We start from the raw sequence: 27,261 nt of genomic DNA, 5'->3' as shown, positions 1-27,261 counted from the left end.
GACACTTACCCAGAGTGAGTGCCTTCCCCACCCGTGAACCAAACACCGTGTGGAGACAGCTGGCCTACAGTCCAGAACAGGTCCAGAGTTAAAATTGAAGCTGACAGATATGTGAGCCTTGACTACAGTGAAATATGGCCACAAGGAGAGGTGGCCTGAGGAAAGGAGAGAACATTATCAAAGCAAATTCAGTAATACCTTGTGTTCCTGCCTGGTGCTTATAGAGCATTTTCACTCATACTGTGTCCCTTGTGAGCCACAGCAGTTTCCCAGAAAAGATTCTTATCCCCATTTTACAGATGGGAAAGCTGAGACCTACAGGAAAAATGAGTCATGGGCAGAGTTTAGGTTGAAACCCTAGTTTTCTGAGTTCTAGATCTATGTTCAAATCAATACTTCACCTCTACTGAGGGTTCTTCCTGCCCAGCATCAGCTAGAACAGCTCTAGCTTTACCAGACTCAAACACTAGGGTGCTACATAAAATTTCACATGATAAAAAAATTATGCTCTTTAAAGAAAGATTTAGAAGCCATTGTACTCTATTCTGATCTCTTTATGGCATAGTACATCTAAAACAACTTTATATTAGCCCTACACCAGATGCAAATAATCCTTAATTTATCCCATGATTATCCCAATCTCTGTAGGCTGGAGTCTGGGACGGTGTGTTTTTCCCATCTGTGAGACAGAACGGAATGCCTGTGGTTTGCCCAGGATATAGTGTTTGCTGTGGAATTAGTAATTACAGGACTGACCAGTAATGCTGTTTGGTTGGATCGTAGATGTAGTCTATGAGTTTACCTGCTGTAGGGGGAAAATGTGACCAAATATTTATTGTCTTAGCAGAGTCTAGTGAGTTTCTGCATGCATTTATATCTATGACTTGTGAAACGGAAGAAATTTCTCGGGAGACTTTGGTCTAGAAAAACGTCACTGAAGCGGCTGGTGCTTTTGTGGGTATTCTGTAAATGTCAGAGAATCTATAGTGTTGTTATAACAGATAACCCCATCCACTAACTCTTAATAAATAATTCTCTAAAGCACCAACTTGGGAGGTAGTGGGATGGTCGTGGAAAGATGCAACTTGCACTTCCCTGCCCCATCTGCCCATGATGATGCCTTTTCTTTTTCTTTTTGTTTCTTACTTTATTTTATTTTTATCTAAATTCAAGTTAGTTAACATATAGTATGGTATTGGTTTCAGGAGTAGAATTTAGTGATTCATCTCATATATATGATACCCAGTGCTTATCCCAGCAAACACCCTCCTAAATGCCCATCACCCATTTAGCCCATCCCCCACCAACTTCCCCTCTAACGACCCTTAGTTTGTTCTCTGTATTTAAGAGTCTCTTATGGTTTGCCTCCCTCTCTGTTTTTATTTTTTTTCCTTCCTCTATGTTCATCTGTTTTGTTTCTTCAATTTCACATATGAGTTAAATCATTTGATATGTCTTTCTCTGACTGACTTATTTTGCTTAGCATAATATACTCTAGTGTCAGGGCGCCTGGGTGGCGCAGTCAGTTAAGCGTCCGACTTCAGCTCAGGTCACGATCTCGTGGTGTGTGAGTTCGAGCCCCGCGTCAGGCTCTGGGCTGATGGCTCAGAGCCTGGAGCCTGTTTCCGATTCTGTGTCTCCCTCTCTCTCTGCCCCTCCCCCATTCATGCTCTGTCTCTCTCTGTCCCAAAAATAAATAAACGTTGAAAAAAAATTTTTTAAAAAAATAAAATAAAAAAATATACTCTAGTGTCATCCACATTGTTGCAAATGGCAAGATTTCATTCTTTTTTATCGTTGAGTAGTATTCCATTGTGTGTGTGTGTGTGTGTGTGTGTGTGTGTGTGCGCGCGCGCGTGCGCACGCGCCACATCTTCTTTATCCATTCACCAGTTGATAGACATTTAGGCTCTTTCCATACTTTGACTATTGTTGATGGCACTGCTCTAAACATTGGGGTGCATGTGCCCATTTGAATCAGTTTTTTGCATTCTTTGGATAAATACTTAGTAATGCAATTCCTGGATCATAGGGTGGTTCTATTTTTAATTTTTTGAGGAAGCTCCATACTATTTTCCAGAGTGGCTATGCCAGTTTGCATTCCCACCAAATGCAAAAGTGTTCCCCTTTCTCCACATTCTCACCAACGTATGTTGTTTCCTGAGTTGTTAATCTTAGTCATTCTGAGAGGTGTGAGGTGGTATCTCAGTTGGTTTTGATTTGTATTTCCCTGATGATGAGTGATGTCGAGCATCTTTTCATACATCTGTCAGCCATCTGGATATCTTCTTTGGAAAAGCATTTATTCATGTCTTCTGCCCATTTCTTCACTGGATTGTGTTTTGGGTGTCAAGTTTGGTAAGTTCTTTGTAGATTTTGGATACTAACCCTTTATCTGATATGTCCTTTGCAAATGTCTTCTCTCTGTCAGTTTCCTTTTAGTTTTGTTGATTGTTTCCTTTGCTGCGCAGTAGCTTTTTATCTTGATGAGGTCCCAATAGTTCATTTTTGTTTTTATTTCCCTTGCCTCCAGAGACATGTCTAGTAAGAAGTTGCTGCAACCGAGGTCAAAGAGGTTGTTGCCTGTTTTCTCCGCTGGGATTTTGGTGGCTTCCTGTCTTACATTTAGGTCTTTCATCCATTTTGAGTTTATTTTTGTATATGATGTAATAAGGTGGTCCAGGTTCATTCTTCTGCAAGTCACTATCCAGTTTTCCCAGCACCATTTGCTGAAGAGACTGTCTTTTTTCCATTGGATACTCTTTCCTGTTTTGTCAAAGATTAGTGGCCATACATTAATGGGTCCATTTCTGGGTTCTCCATTCTGTTCCACTGATCTATGTGTCTGTTTTTGTGCTAGTACCATACTGTCTTGATGATTACAGCTTTGTAATACAGGTTGAAGTCTGGAATTGTAATGTCTCCAGCTTTGGTTTTCTTTTTCAACATTACTTTGGCTATCTGGGGTCTTTTGTGGTTCCATACAAATTTTAGGATTGTTTGTTCTAGCTCTGTGAAAAATTCTGGTGTTATTTTGATAGGGATTGCACTGAATGTGTGGATTGCTTTGGGTAGTATAGACGTTTTAATAACATGTGTCCTTCCAATCTGTGAGCATGAAATGTTTTTCCATTTTTTTTGTGTCTTCTTCAGTTTCTTTCATAAACTTTCTATAGTTTTCAGGAGATAGATCTTTTACCTCTTTGGTTAGATTTATTCCTAGGTATCTTACAGTTTTGGTGCAATTGTAAATGAGATCAATTCCTTGATTTCTCTTTCTACTGCTTCATTATTGTTATATAGAAATGCAAAATGATTTCTGTATGTTGATTTTATATCCTGTGACTTTGCTGAATTCATGTATCAGTTCTAGCAGTTTTTTGGTCTAGTCTTTTAGTTTCCCACATAGAATATCATGTTGTCTGCAAAGAGTGAAAGTTTGACTTCTTCCTTGCCCATTTGTATGCCTTTTATTTTTTCTTGTTGTCTGATTGCTGAGGCTAGGACTTCCAATACTATGTTACACAACAGTGGTGAGAGTGGACATCCCTGTCGTGTTCCTGATCTTAAGGGGAAAACTCAGTTTTTCCCCATTGAGGATGATATTAGCTGTGGGTCTTTCATATGTGGCCTTTATGATGTTGAGATATGTTCCTTCTTTCCCTGCTTTCTTGAAGGTTTTTGTCAAGAAAGGATTCTGTATTTTGTCAAAAGCTTTTTCTGCATCTATTGAGCAGATCATGTGGTTCTTTTCCTTTCTTTTATTAATGTAGTGTATCACATTGATTGATTTGCACATATTGAACCAGCCCTGCAGCCCAGAAATAAATCCCATTTGATCATGGTGAATAATTCTTTTAATGTACTGTTGGATTCGATTTGCTAGTATCTTGTTGAGAATTTTTGCATCCATGTTCATCAGGGAAATTGGTCTGTAATTCTCCTTTTTAGTGAGGTCTTTGTCTGGTTTTGGAATCAAGCCTCATAGGATGACTTTGGAAGTTTTCCTTCCATTTCTACCTTTTGGAACAGCTTCAAAAGAATAGGTATTAACTCTTCTTTAAATGTTTGGTAAGCATTTAAAACCACGGAAAGCCCTTGGAAAGCCATGCCCATGATGTCCTTTCAACCAACCGCTGTTCTCAAGGCATGCTATGGAATATATGTTTGTCCTTCACAGGGAACTAAAGGAGAAGATTCAGCCAGAAATCTTGGAGCTGATCAAACAGCAACGCCTGAACCGCCTTGTGGAAGGGACCTGCTTTAGGAAACTCAACTGCCGACGGAGGCAAGGTACTGTGTTTGGGACCACTCCACCCTCAGCTAGGGTGAACCGTGGCCCACTCCATGGCGTATCACAGGGCACGGGTGCTAGTTTACAAGTAGGCTATGCAGCATTGTACTCAGAACAGGAATAGCAGTCCAGGTAAGATTTGACTACTCATGCATACCCAGAGAGAATCAAAGAATTACCAGAACACCCATGGAACTGTTGTTCAAGAACAACTAACATGTACTGAGCACTTACCATGTGCCAGGCTCTTATTTTAATGCATTTCATTCTCATGGTAACCATAGGTAATCCTGTGATTATGCCCAGTTCACAGATAAGGAAACTAAGGCACTGAGGAGTAAGTAACTTACTCAAGGAAGTAACTTGCTCAAAGAGCAACTTGCAGAAGAGCAAGGATTCATACTCCAGCAACCCTATGGCCCTTACTTTTAATGACTCACTCTGCTGTCAGGAGAGCTGGCACCTAGTGTTGGGTTTGATCTTGAAACTTTCAGCATGGATGGCCCTTATTTCCAAATCCCAATACTGATTCTCTTCTAGGTATAAATTACTTTATTTGGAGATGCAGGTAACAGTGAGCCCAGATGGGATAGAATCAGTTTTGATAATCTTGCAAGAAGAACTTCTATTGACAATTCTTGTAATAATTGTCTCAACGAATTTTAATCCAAAAATATCTTGTCAAAATGGGTGCCATTAGAGCAGTTCCAATAGGTGGGAAGCACTTCCAGCTGTTTTTAGGGAAGTGAAGTCCCACTATTTGCTTTCTTTTTCTTTTGACAGGCTGCTGACTGAAAAGTCAAAGTACTCCTATCATATTGTCCCACAAACAAACAGAAAGTAAAACTGGAAAATAAGATCTGGGGAGAGGTGAAGAGATTGAGGGACAGCCAGGAACAAGCATCAGAATTAACTGTTATACGAAGAACAGACACCAGTTACGACCCAGGAGAAACTCTGGCAGATATTTTTGAAACTCAGTGGATGTTCTGCTCAGACACAGAGCTCACCCACTAATGACAAACATTATTTCATGTTTTTGCTGAGCCCATCCTCCTGGCCGTTTACTTAAATGGCCTTTGTGCTGAATGTTGAGTAAATGCAAACTATTTCGAATATTACCATTAAAAATCATATTAAAGAACTTCCAATGGCGGAACTTCCTTGAGGAATGAAAATTCAGGTTGTTCCCAGAGATTAAAAAGCTATGGCAGTGAGCTTCAAAGGGGGCCTCAGGGGAGAGGACAATGGGCAGAATAAAAATAAGGGCTGAGATGCAGCTGGTGCTAAGAAAGTCTCACTTTGGGAGAGCAGTGGAAGAGGGCATTTCTTGCATTGACATCTTTCTCACCGTATTCCTTGCATTGGACATCTTCCTATTCCAGGAAGGTAATGTGGCATGGTGGTGAGGACAGGAGACCTGGAGCCAGATGAAATGGGCACAGTCCTGCCTCTTCCCCTGACCAGCTGCATGACTGTGGGCAGTTTCTCCATCTGAAATGGAGCTAACAAGGCCTGTATCCTGAAGTTAGCGTAAGGAGGGAGGGTGATCATGAATGTAGCTCTTAAACAAAAGATAGCTTCTACTCTTCGGGGAGATGGTGTAGGAAAAGAGCAATGAGCTGGTAGTGAGTAGACTTAATTCTAGGCTTCCCAACTCTAAGTAACCAGCTGGGTGCCTTTAGGCAGACACATGACCTCTCAGGGCTACAGTTTCTTATCTAATAAGTGAGAGAATAGGACTAGATGATCTCTTAGCCCAGTTAGCCAGAAAGTCAATTCCATGCCTGATCTCTTCATCACCTTTGAAAAACTCAATAGTGAGGACATATGCTCCCATAAGATGATTTATAAAGCTTTTATGTACTCAGCTTGGGCAAAGGACATAGAAGTGGGAGGAGGAGGGGAGAAGTGGCACATGGACACAAACCGTCCAATGCCTCCACTGATGTTCAGCTAGGATCCTCCAGAACTTAATTCAGAGAAGTCAACTTAACCTTCCAGTCTACTTTGCCATGAGTCTTCCCTTTTTAGGGTGAAATTATTCTAGTGGACTCTAGAATAATCCTGTTTCTAGATATAATAATGACAGTTTTTTGGCTAAAGAGGTGTTAGTCTGTTATCTGAAAATTTGTCCAGTTTTCTAAAAATGACTTACCTAATGAACGAAGAAATATTAGCACCTAGATTATAAATTCATTAGTTAAGCTCCCTAGGGAGCCTGCCCATCTGTGTTTAATATAAAATCATCCTTCTGGGTGCAGAAAGGAAGGCCTTTTGGTGTTTGGTAAATGGATTTAAGCACAAGATCCACATTCAGCACAAGATCCTAGTCTGATGACTAGGTCTGTGTGCTTAAAAGTAGGGATTCAAAGCAGACTGTGCTGAAATTGGTTTCCTATCATCCCATCAAAACAGTCCATTTAGATTTACACAGATTAATGAGGATATGATGTAAAATCATTTTAATCCTTTGAAAGAGGTATACTTCCACAGGAGCTCTCAGAGGGGAGCAGCCATGTGGCATCACAGCTTAAAGAGCAAACACGCAGTGAAGGAATGGCGGCTGCACTCCCTTGAAACTTGTCCAACAGTGATTTGGATATAGATGAATTGATTCAAGTATTAACTTTACAGGGGAAAATATGAAAGAGTTTTTTGTCCCACAAAACTGGAAAGTGGAGAAGCAGACAGAGTCCTTTACCGCACTGTTTGACCAGAAGACCTGCGTTAATACCTACCCATAATTCTACCTGCCTCAGTCACAGCTCTGCTACTTGGTTAGACTGATGTAGATATTCACAAATCTGGGTTTCCTGGAATTCTGACCACTTTAGAACCGCAGTAAATCATGTGAAACACATCAAGCTGTATTCTTGTGCCTGCTTCCCCACTCACTACCTGGGTAGTCTTGGGAAACCCGCTAGATCGCTCTACGTTCCTATTTCCTCATCTGTCAAAGGATGATGGTTTTACATCTAACAGTTATAAGGGTTAAATTAAATCCTGCATCTGTAGCACTCAGTGTAGTGTTTTACACATTGTCAAACATTCATTAGTGATAGTTATCATTAATTTTAGCTTGTAGATCCTCAGAATATAGGTTTTTAAACATAGATGGTAGATTGGCAATGGATATCACATGCCAACCTCACTCCATTCTCTTCCTACCACAGAGTATGGAAGACTCTTGTTCAGACTGCTTCACAATGAGATAGATTGCCTTGCTTCTGCAGGAGACAGTTCAGATGAAACTCCAGAGGTTGTTTATGTTAGGGCCATTATTTGCATCATGAGAATCTGCAGGATCAGAAACTGCTCCCTATTTGCCTTCGATTTCAGAGATAGAGATTAGGGGCTTTCAGAATCACTCATGTTGCATTGTCTTGCCAAGAGCCCAGGGCTACACATTGTTGTGTCATTTCAAGAAATGACAACATGAAACTTTTGCTTCTCATTGAAAACACTGTCCATTTTGTTGGCCAGCATCCCTTCTCTAAGTGCTAACATGACAAACTTAATTTGGAGCTCAGGAGTGACCAAAACATGTCCCCCCCCCCCAAGGAATTGGCAGACTTCCGCACTGCTGCCAAGGGTGATATACCTTATGTTGGTCTTTTAGCTCACCCAGAAAACCTAGCGGCAAGTGGTCTATTCATGCACAGAACCCCTGTAGGAGCAGGCTATTTCTTCCACTGTCCTTGATTGAAATTTTCTTTTAAGGCTTAATTAAGCCTTATCATAACTTGTTTTTCTAACAAAAAGGGGGAAATAAAAGCATATTTTCAAAGGAAGAAAATCCAATTGATTTTCAGGGACAGAGCACATTCCTGCAGATCAGAATAACAGATAATCATTGTTCTCGAAAGGTGGAGGGACCAGTAGTAGACAGGAGGGTTACCATTAACTGGAAGAACAGGAAGATACTAATATTTGTGAGCCAGATCTGTGAAAGGTGCATAAGTGGATATCTTATATATGTTTTACTCATATAATTATTAACATTACTTAACAAAAGAAGAACAGGGATCCCTAAGGTTCTTATAATTCGGCCAAGGCCACTTGGATGATGTGTGAGGGCCAGGTGCATAGCCCAAGTCTGTTTGATTCCAAAGTGCAGATTAGGCCAAACCATCTTTAAGAGGATTTGGGGCTCTGGAGTCATCTTCTGTTGTGAAAGGAGACAGCAATCTCCAGGGAGGCAGAATTCTGAATCAAAACACCTGTCTCTTTCTGGAGATTGGTGAAATGAGGAAGATTTGAAAAGCAGGATGACCTTTGTCTGTATCTATATTCATTGTCCTCCTTTACTAGACCAACAGAGGAATCTTGTATCTCATCACCATTTCCCTTTAAAATCATTGCTGAAGTCCCTCGTGTTTTGTGACTTGGAAAGCTTCAAGCCTAGGCAGGAGGAAGACCTGAACACATTGAACATGTTGCACATTTTAGGTTAACCTGAGAAAGCTCCAAAATCCTAAGGGAAGTGCTCTAAAAATGTATTCTAGTAAAGGCCACCTGCTTCCCAAACACAGGTCTCTCAGGATTCCCTGTGCCAGCAGTCACCTGCCAACTGGGGGCTTTGCACCCAAGGCAAAGATGTCACCCTGAGTCCATGCCAGAGCTGACCTGTGCCTCACTGAACTGCCCAGCATTTCACTTTCAACAGTGGTAGCTATTATTCGGCTTGCTCACCTCGCCTATGGTCCTACTGGCCAGCCCCAAACATGTCTCCAGCCTTGATGATGAAGATAGATGATCAGTCGTACTGTTGGATAAAGCTACCTATGGCTAACTTAATTGAAATTTAATAAAATTTAATTCTTCTTTTCTTATTATTGGATAAGGATCTGTGGAGTATTTCCATCATTACAGAAAGTTCTATCAAGCAGTGCTGCAAGAATTACAGTTGTCAGTGGTTATTAGCTCTGTAATGATCTATGTGACATTGGGAATAGCTTTAATCAGCCCTGGAGACCTTCTTAGCAGGCTTGTGAGCTCTGAAACCAGCTTTCGTCTCATCCTTCACACACACACACGCACACACACACACATGCACACGCATGCATGCACGCACACGCACACATACAGAGACAGACCAAGAAAATGAAGTATAAAATTGTCTCCAAATTGTCAGATTTTGAATTTGGGGAATGAAGAAATGGCTATTAATGTGCTAATACTCATAATTGACTGGAAGACCTCTATATTAACTCCTGTTTATTCTTTAAATGCTAGTAAACAATCTTTGATAATGTTCTCACTGCCTCCTGCTAATTGCTTCTAATGACATAATCCACTCATTCATTGCCCAGAGGGATTGAGGAACTAGTAACATCATGCTGGGCTTTGAAAAGAAATACACATTTTTCTTACCATTAAAGAAACTGCAAATCAAGCTGCTGCTGCCGGCTGACACTAAAATTGTGTCACGCCATGAGCCGGTGTGTTCGCTGCTCAGAGCTGGCAGCCCTGTTGTCCTTTACGGCAGCTCCACCTTTGAGACTGACACACACACATTATGATGCCTTGAAACCTTCCCAGAACTAATGACCCCAGCCTTTATCCTGAGGAAGATACTGGCACGGTATCCACCCATTTGTTTATGAGTCAAAACATCTTCCCCAAGCCAGTTCAGCCCCTCTTCCAATATTTTGTCATCCTTCCAAGATTTCCTGTTTGATGGGGAGCAACAGAGCAATCACTTAGGTCAGTGACGTACCGATCTTTTTGCTCTCTACCATTGCAGTAGGGGACTGAGAAAGAGGAACTTCTAGAGGATAGGAGGGGAGTTAGGCAGAGGAAGGAGGAAAACTAGAGGAGTGTGGTGTCCTAAAAGTCAAGAGAATTTAGGCCTCCTGGAAGGAGGACATTCTGTCAGTTGTGCACCAGCTATTGTTAAGGTGGGATTCTGGGTAGCCTTTTGTGTTCCTTTTAAGCAGATGTCAACGGCAACTTTGCAAAGATGGTTGCTTGGCCTTCAGGAACCCTGACAGACAGCCATGGGTCTCTCTTCGTTTCTGAATCGAAGCGTATGTTACACAAGAGACCTTCCCTGTCCCTGTTTTTCCTTGCAGTATGGCCAGAGTCCCTGAGTCCCTGTCCCTACTTCCCAAACCTGGGAAACAAGTGTTTCCACCATGTTTCTCTATTTGCCGCTAAGAACTAAGGGAGCCCGTTGCCCTGGAGCTTCTTAGCTTTGTCTCTCATTGTCTGCCTTTCACTCTAACAGTTTTTGTGCTGTACCTAATAGAGTGCTGCATGTTTTGTAGGCACTCTGCAAATATTCACTGGATAAGTAAACTTCCCTTGAAAGTATATGCAGCAAAAACTTTTGAAGTCTTACAAACGAACACAAGTTGTGCATTTTACTTCACAAGATATCTAGTTATACCACTTAAATTTTTTAACACTCACCAGTATATTAAGAATGAATGATCTTTGATCTTTGATTGCATCATACTGGCCCTTGGGCTTTAGGTTCCTACCATTACCCTTAGAGTTTATCTCAGCTTAAGAAGCCAGGGATCCCTGGAAAGAACCTGTTGGGACCTTATTCTAAATAAGACCTGTATATCCCAGTGCACAGCTAGCTCACTGACTCCTTGCTGGCTTTCTGTCACCCTTCAGTTGCTCACTTAGCTAAAAATCGCACCGCCAAGGTATCAGGGGAAGAAAGCTTCGTAGAAAATCTCTCCAGCTGGCTTTGGACAGTCACCGCAGGCTATGTAGGCAAGGTGAAAGTTCTCTTTGGGGAGGAGGAACCTCCACAGCCTGTCATTCAGGCCCCCCACCCCCTCACTATTGCTACTCACGGCCAAAGCATGGCCTGCTCCCTTGGAATTCACAGTTCTTATTGTGAATTACAAATCCGATTCCCAAATGTGTTCTTCATGGAAAATTGATGATTACATGTTTGCCTAATTGAAATGACTGTGAATTATTCAGGGAATAACTTTATTCTCTGCCTTTGAAATACTCTCCCAGGAAAATGACCTATGTTGTATGTATGGATATAATTTTGAAAATTGAGCAACGCCAGATGTTTCCCTAGCCAGCAAATAACTTTTCCTTTCCTCCCAGATTTTTCCAGCAGAGTTCAGATTCTTTGAAAAATGTGGATTGCCATATTATGAGTACATTCAAGAGTTCTCAAACCCTATTTATAGATGAGGAAGATAGGAATCCCAAAGGTGTTTTGCTTTTGTAGATCAAGTTGGGGCATTTTCTTTGTTCATTGTGTGGCTTTTAGTTCCATTTTTAAATCTTTCTTTTCTATTAAAAGAGTCCTAGTTAAAATATAAGCTTTGCAGTGAAGCCGATTTTAGATAGAAAAACCCTTTCTTTAAAATGTTGTGATAGCTTTCTAGTCAGAGCAGTTTCAAAGCAATACATGTTTGTAGGCACAGTAATGAGGTGACTTGACCAAGGCCACCATGTTTGCCAACTGCATCATTGCACAAAGGAGCTTACAGGTCATAGATGCTTTCAACATCATAGATGCTTTGTGCCTTAAGCATTTTGACCAAGTCCCCTTGGGTCCTCATTTATCAATTTAACCAACACCAACTGTGCAACCCCCATGTGCCAGGCACTGTGCCAAGGGATTGGGACAGTGCAATTATGAAGACAGTGGCTGTCATTAGAGAGCTCTGGCTTCACACTGTCCAGGCTCATGAGTATCCTGAGTCCTCTTCTTCCATCAGTCATTGTTAGCAGTACACCTGCGAGGGCAAGTTGCCTAGGGTTTGTGGTAAAGAAGGGGAAATACTAAGATGCTTAACATGGGGGCACTAATAATCAAAGAAGACACTGGGGCATCCAAGAGGATGAGGAGAGTTCCTTCAGCAGTAGTAATCAGAGAGGGCTTCCTGGAGGAGGAGGCATCTAAGCACAGCCTTGCTTGAGAGCTTCACAAAGATTGCTGTCACAATTTAAATTTCTTATCTATAAAAAGTGTTTTTGCCTCCCCCCTACCTCTCAGGCTTATTCATTTTTATTACCTTGGAACACAGAGGAGGTTAAGTTGAGGGAGTTATTTGTAAGTATGGTCCTAAGACCCTGGTCATGTCTAGTGCTTTATTTCTGTCTTAATTTTTTTTTTTTGAGTTTCAGGTGTACAATATAGTGATTCAGTACTTCGTATATTACAAAATGGTCACCACAGTAAGTGTAGTTACATGTGTCACCATACTCAGTTGTTACAATACTACTGATTGTTTTCCCTGTGCCATACATTATATCCCCATTCTTAATCATTTTATAAAGGGAAGACTGCACCTCTTAATCCCCTTCTAGTCATGTCTATTCAGAGGACTACACTCTAGGAATTAGAGAGGAGATGATTGTGAATATCCTCATTCTTTGGATAAATCCCTGAATCATTTAGGTTATTTCCTCATAAACTCCACCCCTTATGTGTATCACTGGCATCCTAAAAATCCATTTGTTGATTAATTTGCATGTATTAGCCCCAGGGGTGGGGGTTCGGTATAGCAACTAAGATGTGGCACAAGTAAATTACCTCAACAGTTTTAAAATCTCGGAGAGGGGGGCGCCTGGGTGGCGCAGTCGGTTAAGCGTCCAACTTCAGCCAGGTCACGATCTCGCAGTCCGTGAGTTCGAGCCCCGCGTCGGGCTCTGGGCTGATGGCTCAGAGCCTGGAGCCTGTTTCCGATTCTGTGTCTCCCTCTCTCTCTGCCCCTCCCCCGTTCATGCTCTGTCTCTCTCTGTCCCAAAAATAAATAAACGTTGAAAAAAAATTTAAAAAAAAAAAAAAAATCTCGGAGAGGAAAGTGGAAGCAGGGGAGTTCCAAGAAAGCTGCTTTTTCTACATTTCCCTCCCCACTTTTGCCAGACCTAAGAGGATAGGGAAGGATGCCCATAGTCATTATAAATACTGATGAAATGACGCTCTGGAAGCCACCACCGCAGAACACCTGCTGCCATTACGCCTGAAGGATTTAATAACCTCCCCAGTGGTTACCCAATGTATTTTAGTCAAGACAGTGCTAACTAAATATCAAAATCAAGAGGCCTATTGCCCAGGGCTCTAGAATTCCTTCCTTCCTGAAGACTTAAAATTTAGTGTTTATTTATTTTTGAGAGAGAGAGAGACAGAGACAGAGCATGAGTGGGGGATGGGCAGAGAGAGAGAAAGACACAGAATCCAAAGCAGCCTCCAGGCTCCGAGCTGTCAGCAGAGCCCGACGCGGGGCTCGAACTCACTGACTGCAAGATCGTGACCTGAGCTGAAGTCAGACACTTAACCGACTGAGCCACCCAGGCGCCCGGGATGTCGATACTTTTAGAAATCAGAATCACTTACCTTATAAATTTGTGTTTTTTTTTTCCCTTCAGACAAGTTTTGGTACTGTCGACTTTCACCCAACCACAAGGTTCTGCATTATGGAGACTTGGAAGAAAGTCCTCAGGGAGAAGTGCCCCACGATTCCTTGCAGGACAAATGTAAGTGGCTCTCCTGTGTAGGAGGACTGAGTTTGGGTTGTTTGTTTCTCTTCCTGGTCACAAAATAGCACACAAGAAAACTACCAGCCCAAATGAATCCACTGGATGTGTCTCATCTTGTCGTAAGTCCTGGCCTGAGCATTCTCGTCACGCACGAGACCCCAGTGGACTGGGGCTTCGGGACAGAAAAGGGGAGGACACAGAAGGAATGCTCACATATCTTTCCTGAAAAATGTAAAGCTGGGTTTCAGATGTCTACTTTCACACTACTCCTCCAGTTGCTGTTTTAAGGAGCAAAGACAACAGAAACCTGATTCTGTCGATTGCCTTTTTCTGATGACCCAGAATAATTTTCCATGAATCATGTACTTGATCCCTACCACATGTACTCATTATAGTTTAGTGTATCCCATGACTGTAATGCAGAGCTAATGGGAGACCCCAGGATGGCTAACCTGCTTCAGAGAAGTAACTCAGACATTTAGAACATTTATTTATATTTTTTAATGTTCATTTATTTTGAGAGAGAAAGAGGGCACACGTGTGTGTGAGACAGGAGGGGCAGAGAGAAAGAGAGGGAGAGAAAGAATCCCAGGCAGGCTCCACACTGTCAGCAGGGCTCAAACCCATGAACAATGAGATCATGACCTAAGCCAAAACCAAGAGTTGGTAGCTCAATCGACTGAGCCACCCAGGGGCCCCTGACACTTAGAACATTTATGATCAGTTACATTCTATCATCAGCTAAAATACATATCCCTGAAATACATATTATTTGTATTTATTTGCTGTTTCTGTACAATTCTATTTTAATGTGTATGTTTTTGAAGAGCCAGTAATTTGCCAGATTATTTTATCCCAACACCAAACCAGGGTCCAGGTTCTTAGACAGTATTAAGTGTGTGAATTAAACCAAGTATTATATAAACATTAAAATACATAAGGGTGATACATTCGTTTGGAAGAAAAATGAGATAAAATGAACATAACCTCAGAGGACATCCCAGTTAGAGAAATCAGAGTGGGAAAGAGTGAGAAAACAAATAAAGAACACTATTAAGTAGCCTTCAAAAGTTACACTGACCCTGCATAAGTCATCTCAGCAGGATGTCACAGACTGAATCCTTAGCCCCAAGCCCCAAAGTCTTTCCTCTCATCACCCCAGGGCCCAAGGAAGTCAGCTCTGTACTACCTTCCTTGCAGCCCATGGCCACCAAAGGCAAAAAGTAACCACAAGTGAGAAATTCCTGACACATTCAGAATCTGCGCTGACATATCAGGTGGACAACCTAGAACATTCTCTCTTCCTCCAGCTTAGAAATGGAACAGTCTAGTCTTTGTAGAGTCACTTAGCTCAGAAAGCAAGCTTGTTTGCTTTCATAGGAGCACTGCTTCTCTGGCCCACATTATTGGCCTCGCTAGTGGAAGGTGGAAGAAATCTGAAGCCCACAGCTACAGCGTCTGGGACAGTGTCTCTGCATTGGCAGCGTTCCAGGCCTCTGCCTATAATGAGGAACTTCCCTTCAAGTCTCAGAAAGCCTTCCCCATTCCACCATGGACAAGCCAGGCCAGTGGTTCTCAGAGTATGGTCCTTGACCCGTGAGCAGCATCTCCTGAAAATTTACTAGAAATACAGATTCTCCAGCCTCTTTTCCAGTCCTACTGAATCAGAAACTCTGAGGACAGGGATCGGCAACCTCTGTCTAAAACAGACTCTCCAGGCAGTTCTGATTGCACACTCAGAATGAGAACTGCTGAGCTGGTTACTGCCTGATAATCTTCGTGATGATTTCCCAAATTTGGCTTTACCAGTAAGTAAATATTGTAAAAGAACAACAAAAAAAAGTGATTTGACAGCGGGTTGCCAACTTTTCATTTTGGTAAAAAAAAGTCTAGTAAGAAATAAGATCTAACTAAAATTTAATATCCATTCCTTTCATTAAAAAAAGAAGGGGGAGGGGCTCTTAATCATGAAAAACAATAAGAAAGAGCTGAAAGACCTAATCTTGGAATATAGGACAGTTACTTCTACTAAATTAAATTAGCTTTATTAAAAACTCACAGCTTGGTCTTCATTTTCCTCTCTTTGCTGTTCACTGGTGAAAACTTACTGGTAAAACTTTGCTCGCGAACTTGGAACTGTCCAGAGGCCAGCAATTTGGAATCACTGCTACAGTGGGAAAATGAAGAGTTAATGGTGACTATTGCTCAAAGCAAACAGAAGTTTTTTGGGTTTTTTTTATGTTTATGTATTTATTTTTGAGAGGGAGAAAGAGTGAGAAAGAGAGAGAGAGAAAGCTACGGAGGGACAGAGAGAGAAAGGGAGACAGAGAATCCCAGGTAAGCTCCACACTGTCAGCACAGAGCCCAGCATGGGGCTCAAACTCACCAAACTGTGAGATCCTGACCTGAGCTGAAATCAAGAGTTGGGATGCTTAACCAACTGAGCCACCCCGGCATCCTGCTCTGTTCTATACACAGTCTACCACAGTCTCATTCTTCACCTGACCACGAAATAGGGAAAGTGGTCTGGGGAAAACACACACATACACACACACACACACACACACACACACACACTCAAACACATTTGCACACAGCATAATTCATTTTTTTTCCCACATGGACCAATGAATCAGCTTTCCCACTCACTGGACATATTATTTATTCCCGTAGTTATAGGGATATAATCCACTTCTCAACCCACATATAGGCATTTGATTGGCATTGTTTACAGGTGTTATATGCAGCACCCCCATTCTAGCTGTTTCTGTTGCTTAGGAAACTGGTAGCCCAGCTCCTAGAGAAGGTCAAGGGGTGGACATCTCCTGAACATTGTAGGGGCAGTTCCTGGGCTTGGCCACAAGCTGATGCCCCTACCCCCAGCTCTACCAAGGCCTGCACCCCCAGGAGCCCAGGGCAAAAGTAACCGGATATAAACCAGGAGTGCCAATGCCAGAGAGAACCAGCTTGCCAGGGTGTTCACAGAAGAGCAAGGTTAGAGCTGCAGATCTCTAAACGGCTTTTGGTAGTGGCCACAGAGTGATACTGGTCCTGGGAAAGGGTTACAATCGTCCATTCTGACAATGGCTCCAAAACTCTAGTCTTACCTTACCTTACCTCTGCAGCCTTTGAAATCCAGTACTTCGGAGTTCAAAAGAGTTTCTCCATTAACAGTCTATCCATTGAAAAATAAACCAGGAATGCATACTTGTATAGGTGTATGCATGCAGGGGTGTGTGTGTGTGTGTGTGTGTGTTCTTGAGATTATATCTGTAGGCACATGTTAGCCAAGTAGGGGGTGTATTCACGTAAATAAGTAAAATGAACCTGGTATGTGCTCGAGATGAGAAGCCCCATCTTGGGAAAGTAAAGTCTGCTGCTTCAGGCCTGGCACCTGGTTTGCCTTTAATTCCAATTCCATGGGCATTCTGCCCATCATCTTAGAGCCCTTAAAAGTCATAAACCTCATTCCACTAGAAAAATGAAATGTTCCTTTAATTAATTTCAAGTGCCTTGCTCTTGTCATGTACGATTGCCCTCTCTTGAGACCAAGGGGGAAATTGTCTTCCGCCCCTTGAGTTAATCAGTGCTGAATATTGAGATATTGATGAACCAAATAGTGTAATTGAATCTTCTTGATATAGAGAGTGCGAGTAAAGATTGAGGGCCTCTCCTTGGCTGTCTTTATCCCTGAAGGTTTAGGAAGTCTCTTCTCATATTACTTTTGTTTGGCAGGAGATATGGCCCTACATCTCTCCTGCTAAGTTTACAGGCTTGCATCACCCTCACCAGACACTAGACTCCATTGCTTTCCAGCTGTGCCCCAGGCCCCTCAGTGCCTCCCTTTGAAAGAATCTAGGCCAGAGCTTCTCACCCCCACATCCAAGGGGCCAGAAAGAAGGCTCACTCCCTTGCACAGGGCGATTAAGCCTATTACAGAGGGTGCGAGGGGCAGCTGAGACAGCAAAACAGAGTGGGCAATTTGGGTCACTGAAGCACAGTGAATACTTCAGGTCCCTTGATCTATAGAGACAATTTAACTTTGATTATTGGTAATGAGAATAATTGCGGACAACATTTATTGAGTGCTTACTATATGCCAGGCACTATGCTAAGAGCTCTACATAAATTACCCTCTCACCAACCTGGAGAGGTAGACATGATTGCCCTTGTTTTACAGTTAAGGAAACGGAGGTACAGAAAACGTGGCCGGGAAACAGAACAGAGATCTGATTGCAGCCATCCAATTCCATGGCCCAGGCTTTTCCCCACTACCTGTGCCGCCTCGATTAGAAGCCAACAATGATCCTGGCTCCTGCAATAGGACTTCATTCTTGGAGCAACCATATGAGTAGCTGATGCCATAGTTTCCACATTGCAGATGAGGAAGGTTAGGCTCCAAGAACTTAAGCCCAAAGTGGTACAACCAGTAGGTGGATCTAGAATTCAAAGCCAGTCTGATACCAAGGGCACAGCCCTTCCCACCACTCTGTGCTGCCAGGATAGAGATCAGATTCTTCATTGAACTGAACAGGGATAGGATCAGCCTGTCCCTCCTCTGAGCGTCACCACTCACCAGAGCGTCTATGGAGCTGTGTCTGCAGCAAGGGCTCATGGCTTACTAGCTACTTCCTGGGGTGGTTTCTGCCTCAATGTGGCTCTCAGTGGTGAAAGCTAAAACTATGTTGGTGGCCATATGTGCCTTTTCAATTGTATTTTTGTTTTGAATCACAATTACAGATCCTTCCACAGATATCAGCAGTTCAAGAGTTTCCTAGAGAGTCTGAAGTGATAACCACATCTGGGGCTCTGTTCAGCATGATTTGAAGATTCTGACAGCTTCCAAATGTAGGGAGTAGTCATGACCAAGCAAGGGAGGGTAGGGTGGAAGAAAAAAACAGTCCTAACTCTGTCCTCCACTAACTATGTGACATTGTATAATTTATTTCCTCTCTTGAGGCCTCAGTCTTCCCATTTGTAAAATGGTCGTATTGAATGAGATGATCTCAGTCCAGCTCAAACTGAGAAAAAAGGGCAGAAAGAAATGAGGCCATACCTCCAAAGATTTAGAGTGGACTGTTGGGTGCCAGCAGGGACCCTTTTGATTCCCATATCTCTGGGCACCCTTTCTTTATGCTGCTCCCACATAAAAATGCCTAATGGAAACACTAGCCTGACTTTGAAGTAATCAGGAGCCCGCTCCTGCCTCCTCAGAGTGTAGATTCAAGAGACGTGAGTCTGATTCTGCTCATGGGAATAGAAAGGACGGCATTCTAGCCTTCTGATGCCTAATCTTCCAATGCATCTAGAGACAAACTATGCAAAGAGCAACCTTTAAAAGCCATGCTGTATTTTTAGAATTTTGTGTTTCCTCTTAGCCATAATCCTGTGAGTAATATAGCAGCTTGTCTCCTTGACAGGGGACAATGCATATAAAAAACAGAATATGTACTGCCACAAGCACAGTAGAAAAGTGCCTTTTCTTCCCCGAAGCCTCCTCATTAGAGATTCTGAAGACTACTCCCACTGTAGACCTTTGTGTTACTCTTGTCCCGTTCCATATGATGGCTTTTCAAAGCCAAAGGGTAACTTAGTATTTATAGATTGTAGAAACTCTTTCTAGTTCGTTGACCATGTTATATATGATACAACAAAAGACTCTCTGCACAGTAACTGTGACTCAAACTCCATCTGAAGCTTGAGAAGGCTTTTGACTTAGGATGTTAACTCTTTCACAAATTCACTTCAGTGGCAGGTTTTCAACTGAAAAGTAAACACGGAGTCGACCCAACTTCCCAGAGGGCCCAAATGTCCACTCCTGGGGTAATGATTAGGCAACCCAATTGACCACTGAGGGGAAGAGGGCTGATCACTGGTTATAAAAAATGGATCTCAGAAGAACTGAAGTCAGTGGTTGTGGTCAAAAGTAGGTCCGGGAATTATAGAGACTGTCTTTAGGAAGATGCCAATTCAAAGGGGCCAAACAGAGACAGGAAAGACATCCCAGGTAAAGGATTCTGCCAGTGAAGATAGGCTGCATTGCTGACTTATGCTGTGGGAACAAGTGACTCTCCAGATCACAGTGGCTTATGATGCTAAGAGTATATTCTCATTCATGTTACGTGACTGACATGGGGTGTGAAAGTGCTGCCCCACATAGTCACTCAGGGACACAGGCCAGTGACTGCTCTGCCCTCCCACAGCTGTGCCATCTGGATGGAATATATGGCTTGTTCAGTTTCTGAAGAGATTCTGGTGGACAGTGACTTTTTACTGCCTCTGTCTAGAAGAGACTGGCATGCCGTTGCCTATCACATTTCACTGGCCAGACATAATCATGTGGCCCCACCTAACTGCAAAGGTTGCTGGGAAGTGTAATCTTCCATATATATGTCCAGAAAGGGAGGAAAGCCGGATACCACTCAGCACAAGTAATTTCTGCCGAAGGGATCTAGAATCAGGACTGCAGGATGAAGGAACAGACATGGCGGGACAGATAGCAGGGAGTATATGCAGAGATTCCTGGAAGAGTTGATCAAAACCCCACTTTTCTCTGGGGCTAAAGAAAGCTCTCGGGGATATCGACAGATTTGAACAAAGTCTTAGGAATTTTAGGGTACCTGAAAAATGTTAGCTTTTTAAAAGGCCTTCCTGTTGTATCATTTTGATATTCTATATATTTCATAATTTTGTCTTCGTCTAAATCTCTCCCCCACAACCCAATTCCCCAATAAAAGCAGGGGAATTTTAATTATGAAATCTCTCATCATCTTCTCCATTAAGGGAGTCTAAGGCATTCGTTACTTGAAGTTTCTGCAGATCCTAAGTGGGCCTCTAGATTCACAGTCCCTTGTGGGACTATAAGATTAGGGATTGGAGAGGGACAGGTGACTTCACAGTTTTTTAAGCTATGGTTCCAAACCATCCTACTGCCTTCCCTCTCTCAGGTGATCTTGACAAAAGTTTGAAATGCACAAACCCGTCTTTTATCTTCCTCCAAGTCCTGAGTAAGACATGAGATAACATCGTTTCATCTAACTGCATTATTCTCCAAGATAAATACTGGCTACCATCTCCCTATCAGAAAGGAATGTTCCCTTTATTTAATTGAGTTTACTTTCGTTGTCTGTAAAACAGAGATTACAAAAATCTGTCTCCCAGAGTTGTGAGAATTAACAAGGTGGTAGAGAGTGAGGATTTGGAGAGTGACTCTTCAGATTCAGATCAATTTTTTGTGGTAAGGTTGCTTCTCCTCATTATCCAAAACTCAGAAGCTAATAGCTTCTCAGAAGCAAAGCACTTGGCATTGTTCCTAACAAAAGGGGTCTTGCCTAATATCAGGATTAGCACCACTGGTATTATTATCATTATTATTACTACTGATTCTAGTACCATCACTTTTACATGACTGTGATAGCTTTTCTTAGGAATTTGTTTCACAAATGGGTATTTGTTTCACAAATTCTGGTCGTGAACATAGACTTTTTTCCCCAAGGATGCTTTTTAGCAGACTATTTTCCTTTCTGTCCCTGGGACCCTGCCTGACTCCTCTTTCTCTTTTTGCCTCTTTTTTTATTTCCTCTTTCTGCGGTAGTTTCTCAGAATGACAACTGTGCCCGCCAACTCAGTGCTCACTCCTGACTCTTTATTGACATCTCAGCTTTCACATGGTGTAGTTACTTTCATTTTCTCTTATGAATTGCAGTGCCGGTGGCAGATATCAAAGCGGTGGTGACGGGGAAGGACTGCCCTCATATGAAAGAGAAAGGTGCCCTTAAACAAAACAAGGTATGATTCCGAAATTATTGCAAATAGTTCTATCCACACCGTGCAGTCAGCAACTGTGGTGGGCCCAGCCCTGCTTTAGTAGCAATGCGTGTGTGCGTGTGTGTGCGTGTGTGTGTGCACGTGCGTGTGCTATTGCACATCACTTATTCCGCCCTCCTTCGTCCTTTCCTAATGCTTTTACATCTCTCAGCCTTATGATTTCACTGATCACTTTCTTTTTTTCTTCATGTTCTTTTTTTTTAATTTGAATCCAAGTTAGTTCACATATGGTGTAATAATGATTTCAGGAATAGAATTTAGTGATTCATCACTTATGTATATAACACCCAGTGCTCATCCCAACAAGTACCCTCCTTATTGCCCATCACCCATTTGGTTCATCCCCCCACCCAACACCCCCTCCAGCCACCCTCAGTTTGTGCTCTGTATTTAAGAGTCTTATGATTTGCCTTCCTCTCTGTTTTTATATTATTTTTTCTGCCCTTTCCCTATGTTCATCTGTTTTGTTTCTTAAATTTCACATATGAGTAAAATCATTTGATATTTGTCTTTCTCTGACTGACTTCACTTAGTATGCTACACTCTAGTTAGCATAATACACATCCATGTTACAAATGGCAAGGTTTTATTCTTTTTCATCGCCAAGTAATATTCCTGTGTGTGTGTGTGTGTGTGTGTGTGTGTGTGTGTGTACCACATTTTCTTTATCTATTCATTAGTTGATGGACATTTGGGCTCTTTCCATAATTTGGCTATTGTTGATAGTGCTGCTATAAACGTTGGGGTGCATATGCCCCTTCGAATCAGCACTCATGTATCCTTTAAATAATTACTGACTAGGGCGCCTGGGTGGCTCAGTCAGTTGAGCATCCAACTTCGGCTCAGGTCGTGATCTCACAGCTCGTGAGTTCAAGCCCTGTGTCAGGCTCTATGCTGAAAGCTCAGAGCCTGCAGCCTGCTTCAGTTTCTGTGCCTCCCTCTCTCTCTGCCCCAACCCACTCGCATTCTGTCTCTATCTCTCTCAAAAATAAATAAGCATCAAAAAATTTTTTTTAATAAATAAATAAATACTTAGTAGTGCAATTGCTGGGTTGTAGGGTAGTTCTATTTTTAATTTTTCAAAGAACCTCATCACTTCAAATCCCCACCACCTCTTCCATTTTCTCACTTCCTGTCCCCTTCCAACCGCAGGAATTGTCCCTTATTGTTGTCACCCAGCCCTCTCTCAAGCCTTCTCCACTCATCCCCATCCATTCTCAGGGCCTCCCCTAACTTCTCATTTATGTTCATGTTCTCCCTTCCCTGACTTCCTCCCCAACCTCTTTCATTTTCTTCTGCTGTCCTTACCTTCTTAGTATCTTCTCTGGAGTCTCTATGAAGCCTGGAAAAGGCAGAGACCAGATTATTCAAAATGTTTTAGAAAACTTAAGGGCCTGATAGCCTTCACCATCATGGAAAGTACTGTGAAATAACTGAAACCCATCTTAAAAGAGAAAACTTCCCCAAAGGTGAATACTGCTTAAATCTCCTTCATGTCACAATATTTTTCACCCTCCCCTCCTAGTTTACTAACCAACTGATCATCATAACAGACCATGTTCCATACTAGAGGGCATGGGGAGGAGGCATTATCTGAAAAGATGGAAGAATTTCCTTTGCCCTCAGTTTGGAAGTATTTGCCCTTGGAAGGGCCATCAGGGAACCAATTATTTGTTTCTCCCTCTCAGCATCTTGTAATACATAGTACCCATCCATGAACAAAATTATTCAGATTTATCTGGGTGCTCCAGCCACCTTGGCACCAAAAATACCACCCAGATCGATAGGTTTCTCCTTCATCGTCCATGTCTGTATCTAAGAGGAATGTAAAGCTTATACACATCTCCTTCTCAATCAGTGTTAAAGTGAACAATCTCTGCTTTGTAATTTCAAATGTTGTAAGACAAAGGGGAATCCAGGTCTGCATAGGATGACCCTGTCTATGATTAAGGAAAAACAAAAGTGCTGTGAAAGTACTATATAGGAAGATAAAGGGGAGCAGATACAACTAAGAAGGCCGATGGCAAGATCATTGTTTTTTAAGTTATATAAGTATTACTCACCTCAACTCTATGTGAATTCCTTCTTTGTCAAGCCTGTCACAACACCATCACTCAATTCCTTGACTGACAAGCGTAATGACATGAGGGTATATGCCTAAGAGTCTGTGGGTCATCCGTTACACCGCATTTCTCTCTTCTTCATGATATTGGGAAACAGGGGTTGTACTTCTCATCAGATTTCAGAGGAGCATCCTTAACTTTACCAGAAAACTAACTATACCAGCCTTCACGGTCTGCCTCCTTTACCCACTGAGATGCAGAACACAGTCTCAGGGAGCACTGGCTCCACTCGGTCCCATGGTTATATAACACTTGCCGCTGAGCAGGAAACAATGAGGGGAAATTGACAGCAACAAGAGTTTATAACCTAGAGAAGACCAGAAGAGGTGTAGTTGCTGGCAAAACAGAGTGCCAGGACTCATGGACTCTGAGTAGGGATAGAGAGAATTCTGTAAAATATGTGTGGAGAGATTGGTTTCAGTCCCAACATATAAAGTGCTTGGGAATTTTCACCCCTATCCTTATAGTAAAAAGAAATCGAATAAAGTGAAAATCCACAATTTTCTTGGACCTACCAGAGAACTGAGGTTGCAGGGCAAACCACCCCCCACCCCCGGAATCTGGAGAGTCCGGTATATCCAAAGAATCACAGCCAGATGTGCTCACCGGGAGCAAAATGCACCAGTGCTATAAATTGTAGGATCAGTTAAGTGACAATTCTGATTAATTGCTTTAAGCTGAGTGAGGGCTAGTGTGAGAGGGAGGAACTTGGGGTTTCAGTCTTCTGGGGGTCATACTTTCATGAGCTTTACCTCCAGGAATCCTAGAGATTCTTGCAGGGAAGAACTGAGAAGGACCACTCCTCATGTCTCTGGTGGGGGAAAGGGAAGAGTAATCGTAAAATATGCCAGAGCCTTCTTCATAACAAAGCCCTTTTTCCTATCTAGGTGAAGACAGTTTCTCCCATTTTACCCCATTTTAGCCTTTCTGCCTCAACTGTGGAGTTGGGCGTAGGGGAGAAACAGTCAACAGCAGTCAGAGCCTCAAGGAAATTGATAGGAAACTCTGCAGCCAAGAAAAAGGGGAGGGGTATGAGGGGAAAGGGAAGGCTATGCAACTTGAGAAGGAGACAGCCACAAGATATAGAGCCCCTAAAAGATGAGGACTTAAGTGGGAAATTATAGAAAACTGTCCCTCACCCTTGTCCTACCACCACACTAATAAGACTCCAAGATAATAATGTTGGATCAGGGCTGAAAGGTCTTCAAGGCATAAACTCTCTCTGAGGAGGAGTACTTAGGGAACCCCAAGTCAGTAGAGGAGACAAAAACAGGGACACTACAGGAATTTGAAGCCTCTGGCACTTATAGCTATAGCAAATGTTAAACATATCCCAATTCCTTGCCAGATCAACATAAATCATCACTCTAAAGGTCTATGTATCTTACTTCCTATTACCTGACACAACATGTCTAGATCTCAACCAAAAAATTATAGGAATGCCACAAAAAAAAAAAAAAAAAAAACAGCCCGAAGAAACAAAGCAATCATCCTCAGAACCAGACTCCATTATAACACAGATGCTGGAATTATCAGACAGAATTTTAAAATAACTAGGTTGGGGGAGCCTGGGTGGCTTAGTTGGGTAAGCGTCTAACTTCAGCTCAGGTCATGATCTCATGGTTCATGAGTTTGAGCTCCCTGTCAGGCTGACAGCTCAGAGCCTGGAGCCTATTTCAGAGTGTGTCTCCCTCTCTCTCTGTCTCTCTCTCTGTCTCTCTCTCTCTCTCTGCGCCTCCCCCACACATGCTCTGTGTCTCCCTCTCTCAAAATTAAATAAACATTAAAAAAATTAAAATGACTAGGTTATAAGTGTCATAGGCTCTAATGGAAAAAGTAGACAATCTGAAAAAACTGATGGGTAATTTAAGCAAAGAGATGGAAACTCTAGAAATGAATCAAAAGGAAAGACTATCAGTAAAAACACTGTAACAGAAGTGAAGAATGCTTCTAATAGGTTTATGAATAGACTTGACATGACCAGGGAAACTATTAGTGGCTTAAAGATGAGTCAACAGAAACTTCTAACCTGAAACTTAAAGAGGAAAAAAATGAAAACATTAGAACCCCAAAGAACTGAGGGACAATTGCAAAAGGTATAACATATGTGTAATTAGAATACCAGAAGAAAAAGAATGGAGCAAAAGAAATATTGAAAGAATGGCTAATGGAATCCAAAATTAATGACAGACATAAAATCACAAATCCAGGAAGTTTAGAGGACACTAAGCAGGATAACTACTCAAAAAGAAAAACAAAAACCACTTGGGCATGGAATATGCCAACTTCAGAAAACCAAAGACAAGGAACTGAAAGGAGAAATTCACAAATCCATGATTATATGGGGATTTCAACACCCCTCTGACAGTAACTGATAGATGAAGCAGACAGAAAATCAGTAAAGATATTGATGACCAGAAGAGCACCATCAGTCAACTTCATCTAATTAACATTAGTAGAAAATCCATCTGACAACAGCAGACTACACATTCTTCTCTAGCTCACAAGAGACATTTCACCAAGATAGACCAGATTCTGGGCCATAAAATATATCCTAACAAATTTAAAATAATAACAATCATACAAAGTATGTTCTCAGACCAGAGTGGAATTAAGCTAGAAATCAGTAACAGAAAGATAACTGGAAAATCTCCCCAAATATTTGGAAGTTTAAGAACACACTTCTAAATAACCCATAGTTCAAAGAAATCTCAAGGGAAATTACAAAATAAACTAAATAGAAATAAAATATAACTTATCAAAATGTGTGGGATGGGGCAAAAGCAGTGCTTAGAGGGAAAATTATAACATTAAATGCATATATATTAGAAAAGAAGTAAGATTTAAAATCAATAAATTTTCTACCTTAGGAAACTGGAGAAAAGCAATATAAGCCTAAAGCAAACAGAAGAAAAGAAATAATTAATATTAGAGTAGAAATCAATGAAACTGAAAACAGTAGAGAAAATCAACAAAGGCAAAACTTGGTTTTTAGAAGAGATTAATAAAATTTATAAACTTCCAGCCTGACTAACCAAGAAAAAATGAGAAAAGACACAAGTTACCAATATCAAAACAGGTGTGGGGATGATGGTCTCATTTGAGCATATGATATGTGTGGGTGATGTGGCCTTCCTGTGTCAGACTCCTCTCCCCTTAGAGGAGATCAACAAAACAAACTGAGTAAATGGCGTTTTCCAATCTATTTTGGGTTTTGGTTTTTGGTTTTTTTGTCATGGAACTCATGGAAAATTGAATGGATGGATGGATGGATGGATGGATGGATGGATGGATGGATGGATAAATGGGGCCCAGTGCTATAAACACATAGATAAATAGCCAGTAGAGGCTATTTCCTGGTATTCACTGGTCTAGATGTTCTGGTCACCACCAGCTCTTCCAGGCTACTTTGAGGGCTGAGACAGGCAGTATGTCTGCCAGCCTGGCTCTTTCATTGCATACACATGAAAATTGTTTGTCTTGCAACATCTATAGTGTTCATACACCCAGTTCATCAGGCAAAACATCAAAAGGCAAAGAGGAAGC

At 41.9% G+C, this 27,261-nt stretch overlaps 1 protein-coding gene across 5 annotated transcripts in view; it reads left to right on the top strand.

Moving 5' to 3' along the window:
- The window catches only part of ELMO1 (engulfment and cell motility 1), a 594,484-nt gene that overhangs the window by 555,117 nt on the left and 12,106 nt on the right, over positions 1-27,261 (top strand). For all 5 annotated transcript variants that reach the window (XM_047849551.1, XM_047849554.1, XM_047849553.1 and 2 more), the window contains 3 exons: positions 4,181-4,293; positions 13,655-13,762; positions 21,471-21,553. In XM_047849551.1, coding sequence (XP_047705507.1) covers positions 4,181-4,293; positions 13,655-13,762; positions 21,471-21,553 — 304 coding nt within the window. The remainder of the gene's footprint in view (positions 1-4,180; positions 4,294-13,654; positions 13,763-21,470; positions 21,554-27,261) is intronic.

This window comes from Prionailurus viverrinus, chromosome A2 (assembly GCF_022837055.1).
Source record: "Prionailurus viverrinus isolate Anna chromosome A2, UM_Priviv_1.0, whole genome shotgun sequence".
NCBI lineage: Eukaryota > Metazoa > Chordata > Mammalia > Carnivora > Felidae > Prionailurus > Prionailurus viverrinus.
This window is presented reverse-complemented; position numbering and strand designations above follow the sequence as displayed.